Genomic DNA, 11,997 nt, shown 5'->3' with positions numbered 1-11,997 from the left:
AGATATGTATTTCTTTGTAAAATTCATATTTTTAATAGGTAACGATTTGCATGGTACAAAATGGTACACAGTGAAAGCTCTCCACCTATCTCTCTGTCCATGAACCACCAGATTCTTCTTGTAGGTACTTATTTCTTGCATCTCCCTCTAGAAGTATGCAATAAGAAATTGTAAATACATATTCTTTGTTTTTTTCTGTTTTTAAAAACAAAGATTATAGCATGCTATATTTTGTTCTACACTTTGCTCTTTTTTCATTTAATATTACATCTTGGAGATTGTTCCATTTCAGTAAAAAAAAGACAGTCCCTTACTGATAGCCATTTTGTTATTACAATGTTGTAATGGATATCCTTGTTCATACATCATTTCACAACTATGAATATATATATGTTGGATAAATTTCTATAAATGAAATTTCTGGGCCAAAGACTCTGCTTTACCAAGTGGTAGCAGAGTAGGTGGTTAAGCAGCTGAAGATTTAAAGATTCTAATCCTGACCTCAAATATTCTTGACATACTCATGTAATAGAGTTATATTACCTTCAAACCAACCGTCGCTTGCTGAAGCTTTCACAACTGGAGTATTTGGTATGGAGGGAATCAATGCATGCTGGAAACTTAGGAGATCACAAGAAAGATGATGCACATTGGAAAATAAACAGAATCACATATATCTTACACAGCTGAACCTATGTTCTTTAATTAATTCATCCATCCCAAAAAAAAACATGCCTATCTATGATAAGAGGTAATTAAGAATCATTCAACAGGCTTGTTGCCTAATAGAGGGTGAAAATACAATTCAATTACCAATCAACATAACCTATAAAAGTGGAATAAATGAATAATACAAACTTGTAGAAATTCTGGAGCCCTGGTGGCACAATGGTTAAGAGCTTGGCTGCTAACTCCTTGGAAACCCTGTGGGGCAGTTCTGCTCTGTCTTATAAGGCTCCTGTGAGTCCGAATCAACCCGACAACAACAGGTTTATAGAAATTTTGGGCAATATAGAAAAGTACAAAGAGAAAAACTGAAATCATCCATAATTTTTCTACTCAGAAATAGCTAATGTAAACATTTTGAGGTATATGCATTATTTAATTTATATGTATATTCACATATAGAGGACTACATGTGTGTATCCCCCATGTGTCTGTCAGTCTGTCATACTGGGGGGGGGGCCTGCGTGTTGCTGTGATGCTGGAAGCTATGCCACCAGTATTCAAATACCAGCAGGGTCCCCATGGTGGACAGGTTTCACCTGAACTTCCAGACTAAGAGAGGCTAGAAAGGAGGACCTGGCGGTTTACTTCTGAAAAGAATTAGCCAGTGAAAACCTGCTAATGGTTTTGATAAAAGCACAGGGTCAGAGAAAAAGAGGAAGATCCTCAAGGACATAGATTGACACAGTGGCTGCAACAGTGGGCTCAAGAAATTTAACAACTGTGAGGATAGCGCAGGACCGGGCAGTGCTTTTTTCTGTTGTACACAGGGTCGCTATGAGTCAGAATTGACTCAATGGTACCTCACACACAAACACACACACACACATGTGTGTGTTATGTGTGTACTACACAGACTGTTTTGTGAAGGAACAGTTTGCCATGGTATTAAATAATCTTCTGCAACAGGGGAAAAAATCTAATTCATCAAAAGAAGGGGATATTCCCATCCCAACCTCTGACTTTGAGAATCACTGAGTGTAATAAAAAGCTTTGTGAAGAATATGTAATCCTACAAAAGGCTGAAACACTCTGTTCCATATCATCATAATTTTAAATAGCTGAATAGTATTCCATCATATGCAAAACCCATAACTTTAGTCATTCTCATATTGCTGAAAATGTAGGATGAGTGAAAGTGTTTACAGGGAAACAAAATTAGTTTACATTAAGACATTTATTAACCTACCTGTAAGAAGGCAAAAAGTTGTTTTTCTCTTCCAAAGAAGCTAAATGCTGTTGTAGTGCTTCAAGTAAACTGCGGGGTGTCTAAAAATAGTTATTTTAAAAGACTTATTTCCTGATAGTTTTTAGCACATTCGTTCTCTCCTACATTATAAAAGAGATTTCGAAAACATAAAATAAGACATCTCTATAGGAGCCCTGGTGGTGCAGTGGTTAAGCACTCGACTGCTAACTGAAGGGTCTGTGGTTCAAACCTACCAGCCACTCTGTAGGAGAAATATGTGGTGGTCTGCTTCTGTAAGGATTACAGCCCTGAAAACCCTATGGGGCAACTCTACTCTGTCCTATAGGGTCCGACTATGAGTCAGGATCTACTCCACAGCAATGGGTTTGGTTTTGGGCAAATGCAGAAAGTTTAGCCATTAAAGTCAATTATTTCCTACATGTAAATTCATTATTAAAAGTAGCATCTTGTTATCAAATCAGATTTTCAAGTTATGTGTCTGAATCATATAAACAAAAAATAAATAAATAAAATGCATCAGATTGCAGAAAAGAGCAATCAGAAGTCACACCCAACACAAAATGGCAATAATGGCTGAAAGTCCACGGATGGACACAGATATACCAAACGGCCTCTCACAAAAGGAGACTCTGTTAACACCAGACAATACTAAAAAAAAAAAAAAAAAGGGCAAGGCAAAAAAAGATGAACTAAGGAAAAGAGGGAGATATCCTCCTAAGAAAGGTAAAATTCGGAAGGGATCTCTAAAATGGTAAGTCTGCACCATCTAGTAGTTCAGCGTCAATTCATATAAAGTAGAACCTGCTGGAAACACAAGGAGAAACTGACCAAGCTACACTCACAGAGGAAGACCTTAACTCGTCCTTCGTGGAATGTGGCATCAGATTTGCTGAAAAAACTCTGAAACTTTTCATTGTTTTGAGCAGGCCTGTTTCAAGGAGACTGACTGATTAGGGCAAAAGTGGGGCTGGTGTAATTCACTCACTCCCCTCCCACTAAGCCTGCATTTCACTGCATTCCAGGGTTTCTAGGACACTTGAGAAAATCTAAGGCCATGACAAATTGCTTTCTGTGCTGGCTCAAGGCCTGGGGGCAGTGTTCGGAGAAAGAAGCTCAGCAGTATGAACAGCTGATGTATGGTGGAATGATGTGGGAATTTGCATGGAAGTTTACCAGCCTGCCTTCCTTAGCCTCTCTTGTAGCCACCTACTTCATTTCTGACACAGGGGTCCTGGAGATTGGAGCTGAGGTGAAGAAGGGAGAAGGTGACACAATGGGAAACTCGGCCCTCTACCTGAGGGCTCCTCTGGTCAAATGTCCCCTTAGAACGCCTGCCACAGGCGCTTGGCACTGAAGGAGGTTGATGCCAAGCCTCAGTCAGTTAATGCTCGTCTGTGCCCCTAAGATGGCAGAGCTATGGTTCTCAGTGAAGGACTCATTCTTGCCCCCACCACTTCCCTCAAGGAAGCACAGTCAATGTAAGAGAAAAATCAGAGTAATAATAATGACATATCTAGTCATTCTTCTGGAGTATTTGTTCTGTCCCCTTCAGTAATGACTCTAGTCTTCTCTCCTACTAACCCTGACATGCTCATTGTCTCTCCCACCTCCCCACCACTTATCACTTGACTTCTCATTTAGGCAGCCTAATAGTTGTTCATATTGTGGACTATCCTGTGAGGTTACATGTGTGTGTACAAGTCCTCCTTCGTATGTATCTGTACATGAACGAATATCTGTGCTGTGTATACTTGAGAGGGCTAATTTCTTTTATTCTAAGATTTACTAGTATCAGACAGACACTCCCTCCTTCCCTGCCCCAAACCTAACGTTTTGCTTCCATCTGCAACCATCCTTTCCTCCTGTCTCCTCCTATTTGAGGCCACCACTTCCCTCTTGTGTTCTGGGTCCAGCATCCTCTCATTCCCTAGGAGACTGCACCCATCAATTAGCCTCCTTTTCCCCCTACATCTTTATTCTCTCTTTCTTCACAGGCCTGTTCCCATACACATCACTGCCACCTGCGCCAGGCACTGTTCTGAGCATTCCACTTGTGTTATTTCAGGTAGTCCTTCATTTCTCAAGACCCAACCAAGGCAGGTCTGCATTGCCACGGTCAGGGCCCTGGTTGGCAAAGAGTGAAGCCCTGAAAGTCCTGAATCTCCATATTCCCCCAAAATCTCTGACACTGAAGAAGTGTTCCCCTGCTCCCTTGTTAGAGATGATACTGAAGCTCCTGCCCTACAAGTTCCACGTCCCTTCAGGATCTGCCAGACCCCCATCTTGTCCATTCTTGCTGCACTGCCACGTCTACCTCAGATCACACCCATGGTCCTATGGGGGATCCCTGATGACTAGCTGCTGTGGGTGGAAAAAGCCTGAGCTAATTTAATCCCCACGTTTCTATGAGGTATACAGGCATACCCATTTTGTAGTTGCAGAAACCGAGAGTGGAAATGAGTTGCTTGAGATCACACACGTAAAAGGTGAACAAGGAAACATTCAAACCCAAGGTCATTACTCCAAATACTCTCTTCTTTCCACTGCTCAGTTTTGTCCATTTTAAAAGCATGGTCTAGTTAGTATGCCATGAATCACCATTAGCACTCAATAGGACAAGGCCTCTTTAACAAGACGAAATTTCACAGATCTGTTCAGAAGACAAAAGTCTATGGCTATATATAAGTATGTCACTTGGGGAAATGAAAACACACATATAAGTATAGGGCAAAGGATGGCATCTCAGATGATGATTAACATAATAAACACAAAAGCATAAAGACAAAAAAGTCATTTAAGTGCACAGGAGAGGTGAAGAGGTACACTGACCTGAGTAAGATACGGAATGTCTCTCTGGGCAATTCCAACCTGCTGAACTCACAAAAAAAAAAAAAAATTACTGCAGGGAGTGGCAGCAAAGTAATTGGAGACCAATGTGTACTTGAAAGAGAAAATACTACCAAGAGCATGAATGCCTTCCTGGACTGGTTCCTATCTAGATCAAGGAAAACACTTAAGCACAAACTGAAGGATACAACTCTAAAAGAAAAAGACTTGCCAAAAATTGAGTCTTCGGTGTTTTGCAAGGAGCTAAGCTGCATTTTGGATATCATGCAAATGTGTTATAATTTTTCAAGTGGTTAGAAGTCAGCCATTATTCATATTTTTGCTCTCCTGTGTGCAGTGTGTCCTTTTTCTTGCTTTCTGCTTCATCTTTGGTTTTCAGAATTTTGACTATCACTTGCCTAGGTGTGGTTCTCTTTATATTGATCTGGCTTAGGTTTCTTGAGTGTCAATAGAGAAAGTGCCCCCAGTCAGAACATCAGGGTGGATTAGATAGTACATCTGCAGTATGTAATTTTAGTTTTTAGTTATACTGTTTACAAAGTAGTTACAAAAACTACTAATTTCTGTGTGTTTGTGTGGTGGTAGTGATACTATACTAATGCAGAATAAAAGAGCAGCCTTGGGTAGAAAAAAATGGATTTCTGTACCTCTGCAACTTTGAGGAATTGTGCCAATTTGGTCTTTCTTCCAAGGAACTTGATGTAAATATCCAAACTTTCTTTGCACTGACTCTTCCTCATGTCAAAATACTTGTCTAAAAATAGGAAAAAAATTCCATGAAGGATGCAACATCTTAGCAATTTCAAGTTTTACTCTATTCTGATTATTCTGACTCTGGGTATGATTTTCACTTGCTTGAAACAATTATAAATAGTTTTAATCCAGTTATTCTCTGTCGTAAAAACAAGAAATAACACTGCTCAAGCCATATAATCAGATTTTTATGGAGTAACTACTGCATGCCAAACATAGGTGCTGGGATATGGTATATATGGAATTTAATGGCATACACAAATAGTTTAGATTTTAATTTCTACAACCTCTAATTTATAGTCACTTTTGATTAAAATCAAACTCTAAAGGTCTCTGGGAGAACAGGCTGTGTTTCCTACTCTTTTATAACTTCACAAGTGTACTAAGTACGTCTTCAATATACAAAGAGATCTAAAATTTCCATCAGTAAGGTTTGGAGAACCTGTCCCATGAAATGCATCATTCATCAGGACTAAATGATCACAGAAATTTCCTTAAAAGACTAAGAAATATATGTTTATATATCATCAATAAAAATTACTTATGATATAGGCTGTATCTTCTTAGGAAAGCCAGAACTATATTATCTGACCTTGGTGTAAGTGGGCATTAATGTGTAATGTATAAATATGGTAACCCATGTTGATTCCCTGGTAAATCTCCCAGAAATATCAGTTAGTACTTACGGAGAAATGGAAAAATTCTGTGGCTTATTAGCCAAAAATTTCTAATCAAAGAGCAATATGATGTCTCATTATTTAAAAACATACATGACCCTGCAAGGATCTTCTGAGTCTAAAACAAATTATGAGTCTACAAGATTTTTACATATAAATTATGTCTACAATTTTATTTTTTAGAAAGTAATGTTTATTGTTTGGCCTACCTAGAAGATTAAGGATCCCGTCATTATAAGCTGCAAAGAGCCGAAGAGAATCTTTAAACAGGAGCATAAAAGCAGCACGTATTATTCCATTGGTCAGTTCATCGGGATTTGCCTGAAAATTAAATAAAAGACTAATCAATCACTACCAGCTTAGAAAAATTCTTCCTCCCAAAAACACTCTTTTGTGGTTACGAGACGGGCGAGGGAGGGAGGGTGAGAGAGGGGTATTCACTAATTAGATAGTAGATAAGAACTACTTCAGGTGACGGAAAGACAGCACACAATACAGGGGAGGTCAGCACAACTGGACTAAACCAAAAGGAAAGAAGTTTCCTGAATAAACTGAATGCTTCAAAGGCCAGCGTAGCAGGGGCAGGGGTCCGGGGACCATTGTTTGAGGCGACATGTAAGTCAACTGGCATAATAAAATCTATTAAGAAAACATTCTGCATCCCACATTGAAGAGTGGTGTCTGGGGTCTTAAACACTAGCAAGCAGCCGTCTAAGCTGCATCAATGAGTCTCAACCCACCTGGATCAAAGGAGAATGGAGAACACCAAGGACACAAGGCAATTATGAGCCCAAGAGACAGAAAGGGCCACATGAACCAAAGACTACATCATCCTGAGACTAGAAGAACTAGATGGTGCCCGGCTACAACCGATGACTGCCCTGACAGGGAACACAACAGAGAACCCCCGAGGGAGCAGGAGAACAGTGGGACACAGGCCGCAAATTCTCATAAAAAGACCAGACTTAATGGTCTGACTGAGACTAGAAGGACCCTGATGGTCATGGCCCCCAGACCTTCTGTTGGCCCAGGACAGGAACCATTCCCGAAGCCAACTCTTCAGACATGGATTGGACTGGACAATGGGTTGGAGAGGGATGCTGGTGGGGAGTGAGCTTCTTGGATCAGGTGGACACTTGAGGCTATGTTGGCATCTCCTGCCTGGAGGCGAGATGAGAGGGTGGAGGGGGTTAGCAGCTGGCGAAAAGGACATGAAAAGAGAGAGTGGAGGGAGAGAGCGGGCTGTCTCATTAGGGGGAGAGTAACTGGGACTGTGTAGCAAGGTGTATATGGGTTTTTGTGTGAGAGACTGACTTGATTTGTAAACTTTCACTTAAAGCACAATAAAAATTATTTAAAAAAAATTCTTTCTCCCACCTATAATTAAGTAATACAATTTACCAATATTGTTTAAAAGGGTTTACAAAGCTCTTACATTAAAATTAAGAAGAGCATCAAACTGGATTTGAATTACTGGAAGCGTGTTTAGTAGCTCTTTAGTATTCATGGTCCTCATCATACCATCCACCCTATAAGAGAGAAAAGAAATTCATAAACACCAGTAATTAAGAGTTTAAGAAGCACTGTGACATCATCATTTTGAAACACAGTTGTGCTTTTGACAAACTACATATCAAATACATGTGTATTTCAGTATTTCTTGCTTACGAACTAATCATATTTACTGACCCTCTCTTGGTTTTGGTGATGTCAGATGCAATCAGTCTATACGCAAGTGACTTCTCATTCAAGTACCTGCTATATCGTCTGATGAAGGTTGACATTGTATAACCTAAACAGGAGATATTTTGTTATTTCCAATTTAACCAATATTAACTATTTACAATATATGTCAATACTTATTATTCCACATTCAGCTGCATACCTCAAAAATACCTTTGAAGCACAAAAGCCACAATGGCTTTATTAATCTAGTTCAAAATCCCCCAAGCTTTCTGTTAAAGATTATTTTTTATTTCTTCAAAGCTTTGATAACACCCTATAATGGTGGTATTGATTGTGACATTCCCAGACAGAGGAAATAAAGGAAAAAAACCAAACCCATTGCCGTGGACTCAATTCTGACTCACAGCGACCCTACAGGACAGAGTAGAACTGCCCCAGTAGAGTTTCCAAGGAACGCCCGGAGGATGTGAACTGCCGACCTTTAGGTTAGCAGCCGTAGCACGTAACCACTACGCCACCAGGGTTTCCAACAGAGAAAATATTTGACCTTGACCTTTATAAGCCCTTTCACCATTTCCACAGAAACTACTGTAAATTCTTAGCATTCTCCTTAAACCTCTATCCCATTGCCAGCATCCCTCCCCAACGACCCTCTCCACTCAACAAATGACCATGCCTCCTACTTCATGTAGATAATGAAGAAAGGCCATGATAGAAACTCAACTCCCCGCTACACAACCTACAAGTGTACCTTGATTCATTTAGTGAATTCATTCATTCATTCATCAAGTAATTAATGAGCACCTACTATGAGCCAGGCATTGCCCGAGGGCCTGGAAGTTCAGCGGTGAACAAAACAGACAAAAATTTCTGCTCTCAAGGAGCTTACATTCCAATGGAGATTGACAGACAATTAAAAGAAAAGGAAAACAGAGGGTTAGGTGGTGGAAAGAACAAAATTTAGGCATAGAAAGGGCTGAACAAGGAAGGCCTCTCTGAGTAAAGATCTGGAGGTGCAGTGGGGACCCCATGAATGGCTCGGGGAGAGCAATCCAGGAAGAAGGGGCAGCAAGTGCTAAGGCCCTTAGGCAGGGATGTGCTTGTCATATTTGAGCAACAGCAAGGAGACTGGACTGCAAAGTGAATACATCCTCAGGCTGGTTAGGTGCCCCCAGGCACCCACTGCAACCCCATCATGGCTATTATCATGTCATATTCAAACAGCCTGCTTCTTTATTTGTCTTCCAAATCATACAGACATGTCTCATCAACCCCTCTGCCTCTAGCACACAGCATGTTCCGTTATTGTTAGTAGGCACTCAAATATATATTGTTCCAATGGATTACAGGATTCTTTACCTTCATAAAATGTACAATATACCCATACTCTTCACAATTTAGAACCGATTTTTTTTTTAACCAGACATGGTTTTGAGAACTTTTCCCTCCCTGCCACGTAGACATATTTCATCAAGGAATCATCTTACCCTCTATGGCACTTTTATCCAGGAAGTTGTGTAAAGTGAACAAGGAGTTTCTAGATGCAAGATGTTGGATAAAACGCTGTCAAACAAATGTAGCAAATTCTAAAATTAGCTTCTGTACACAAATAGAGTTCATTAATAATTTTGTCATATTTAACAAGTCTATCACACAGCTTCTATTTATTCAAGGAACATTTACTAAGCTGACCACCATCTGATCCTGGGCTACCCAACATAAGGCTTGGCAGTGCAGTCAACTGTCCTCTGTTTATATAACCCCCAAATCAACAAGAGGTTAAATATGAAAGCCCATATGAACACATGGTCTTTCCCTCCACCCAGACTTTCTATCGAGCCATTTCCCCACTTGTGGATTTTGAGAAATTTTACATTACAGAATAATGTAAGGAATACTAGGATATATCTGTGTACCTCACTACTCAGAAATGACAACTGTTAATGTTTTGACATACTTGCTTCAAGCATATCGTTTAAAGTAAAAGGAATAAAGTATTACAGATAAAGTTAAAGTGCTCAGCACTGTTTCTGAGATCTAGCCATGTTGGTATATATTCCATTTAATGTCATATAATATTTCATCATATAAACACGCCTCATTTTGGCTATCTGTTCCCTACTGACGGGAATTTAGGCGACTTCCAGTTTTTCATTACTATAAACATGTTGTGAGAGGTGGATCTGCTGGGTCACTGGGCTGAGCATTTTCAGTTTTACTAGATGTGCCTCAATGCTCATTTTTTAAAAACCATTTTAGTTTTTAGCATTTAGGTATTTCATCCATGTGGAATTTATTTTTGTATATACGATAAGGATCTCATTCTATTTTTTCATAAGAAGACCATTTGTGCTGCTTTATTTTAAATTTCATACTCTTCCCCACATGTTTGAGTGCCAGCAAGCTTCCATGTAAGTACAGTTCTATTTCTGAGTTCACTATTATGTTCCATTCATATTTATGTTCTATTTTTACCAATACCATACTGTGTAATTACCATTGCTTTGTAAGTTTCAAAGTCAGCCAATTTCTCAACCTTAATTTTTTAACGCAAAGCTTACTGAGACAAAATGTGTATTTAAAATAGAAAATAATAATGTTACATAGCATTTCAGTTCTGCAAAATATCAAGAGTGTGTGTATGTGCGGAGAGGTGGACAGGTGAGGACAAGACACATTCAGGTGTCCAGTCTCCGCTGGCAAAGGAAAGCCATTATGCAGTAATACATTTTTGAGGTTTTGTTCTTGTTGTTCTAAATCAGTTAAAGAACTGAGAGAATTAGTGGCTGAAATGCTATAGCTCAATGAAAACTGATTGCAAAAATACAGTCATTAATAAAAACGGAAAAAAAAGTTTTCTAACACATACTGCTATTCACTCTCCCCACTTGTCACCAATGAAAATAAAAGGCAGTAAGTCCTTGACAAACCAAGAACATTTTAGGATTGAGTGCTCACAGTCCTTTGTACTACAAGGAAGGAAACGGCTGCCATTTGAACATACACCAAGCTCACCTCATTTCCATGCACCATGAGGTGATGTACCGTAACCAGGGCTTTGAACACCACCACCCAGCTGCTGCTCCCAGTTTTTTCTGCAAGGACATCAGCCAGACGTTCAACGCTCATACTTGTTCCATTTATGTACCGTATTAGATCTAAATTAGAGACAGTGAAGAGCATTAAAATACAGCCTGAGAAACAACTTTCAAATCCAACATTGGTAACTTTAACTTAAACACGGATGCACTAAAATCTCTGAAAAATGACAAAGGGAATAAACCAAAACTTTTTCTTCATTACACTTATTACGATTTATACTGATATGTTACAGGAAAGGAGCCCTGGTGGTGCAGTGGTTAAGTGCTTGGCTGCTAACTGAAAGGCAGGTCAGAGGTTCGAAACCACCAGCGGCTCCACAGGACAAAGATGCAGCAATAGGCTTCCATAAAGATTATAGCCTAGGAAACCTTAATGGGACAGTTCTACCCTGTTTTATAGGGTCACTGTGAGTCAGAATTGACTCACTGGCAACAGGTTTGGTTTTTTTGTTTTATGTTACATGAATATTTATTTAATGCCTCTCTAGCATATTATATTCTGTGTACTTGATGAGAGCAGGGACAAAGTCCTTTTTGTCACCAGTATCTCCCCAAGACTCGGCACAGCAGCTGGAGTATAACAGGTCATAACTGATTATTAAATGAATGACTAGTACTCAAGAATAGGACTGAGGGCACTGGCAAAAAACAAGGCTCCAGGAATTGGCGGAATACCAACTGAGATGTTTCAACAAACAGATGCAGCACTGGAAGTGCTCGCTTGTCTATGCCAAGAAATATGGAAGACAGCTTCCTGGCCAACTGACTGGAAGAGATCCATATTTATGCCTATTCCCAAGAAAGGTGATCCAACCGAATGTGGAAAGTATAGAACAATGTCATTAATATCACATGCAAGCAAAATTTTGCTGAGGATCATTCAAAAACGGCTGAAGCAGTATATCGACAGGGAACTGCCAGAAATTCAGGCCGGTTTCAGAAGAGGACGTGGAACCAGAAATATCATTGCTGATGTCAGATGGATCCTGGCTGAAGG

At 39.7% G+C, this 11,997-nt stretch overlaps 1 protein-coding gene across 1 annotated transcript; it reads right to left on the bottom strand.

Moving 5' to 3' along the window:
- Positions 1–378: 378 nt before the first annotated feature.
- LOC135228824 (phosphatidylinositol-binding clathrin assembly protein-like) lies at positions 379–11,182 on the bottom strand. The gene is made up of 9 exons (XM_064277828.1): positions 10,915–11,182; positions 9,387–9,462; positions 7,903–8,005; positions 7,649–7,742; positions 6,423–6,534; positions 5,431–5,537; positions 4,766–4,807; positions 1,916–1,995; positions 379–620 (listed from the first exon to the last, which is right to left on the bottom strand). Exons 1-9 carry the CDS (start codon positions 11,080–11,082, stop codon positions 503–505), a joined length of 900 nt encoding a protein of 299 aa, XP_064133898.1. The 5' UTR covers positions 11,083–11,182; the 3' UTR covers positions 379–502.
- Positions 11,183–11,997: the final 815 nt, after the last annotated feature.

The sequence above is a fragment of the Loxodonta africana genome, chromosome X (genome assembly GCF_030014295.1).
Source record: "Loxodonta africana isolate mLoxAfr1 chromosome X, mLoxAfr1.hap2, whole genome shotgun sequence".
NCBI lineage: Eukaryota > Metazoa > Chordata > Mammalia > Proboscidea > Elephantidae > Loxodonta > Loxodonta africana.
The sequence above is the reverse complement of the archived record's forward strand: the minus strand, read 5'-3'. Positions and strand labels throughout refer to the sequence as shown.

Coding starts and splice junctions, on each gene's coding strand:
- LOC135228824 (XM_064277828.1), bottom strand. CDS start 11,082: ATGCTCTTCACTGTCTCTAATTTAGATCTAATACGGTACATAAATGGA. Junction 9,463..10,914: donor TCATGGTGCATGGAAATGAG/GTGAGCTTGGTG, acceptor TTTGTTTGACAG/CGTTTTATCCAACATCTTGC. Junction 7,743..7,902: donor ATCACCAAAACCAAGAGAGG/GTCAGTAAATAT, acceptor TCTCTCTTATAG/GGTGGATGGTATGATGAGGA.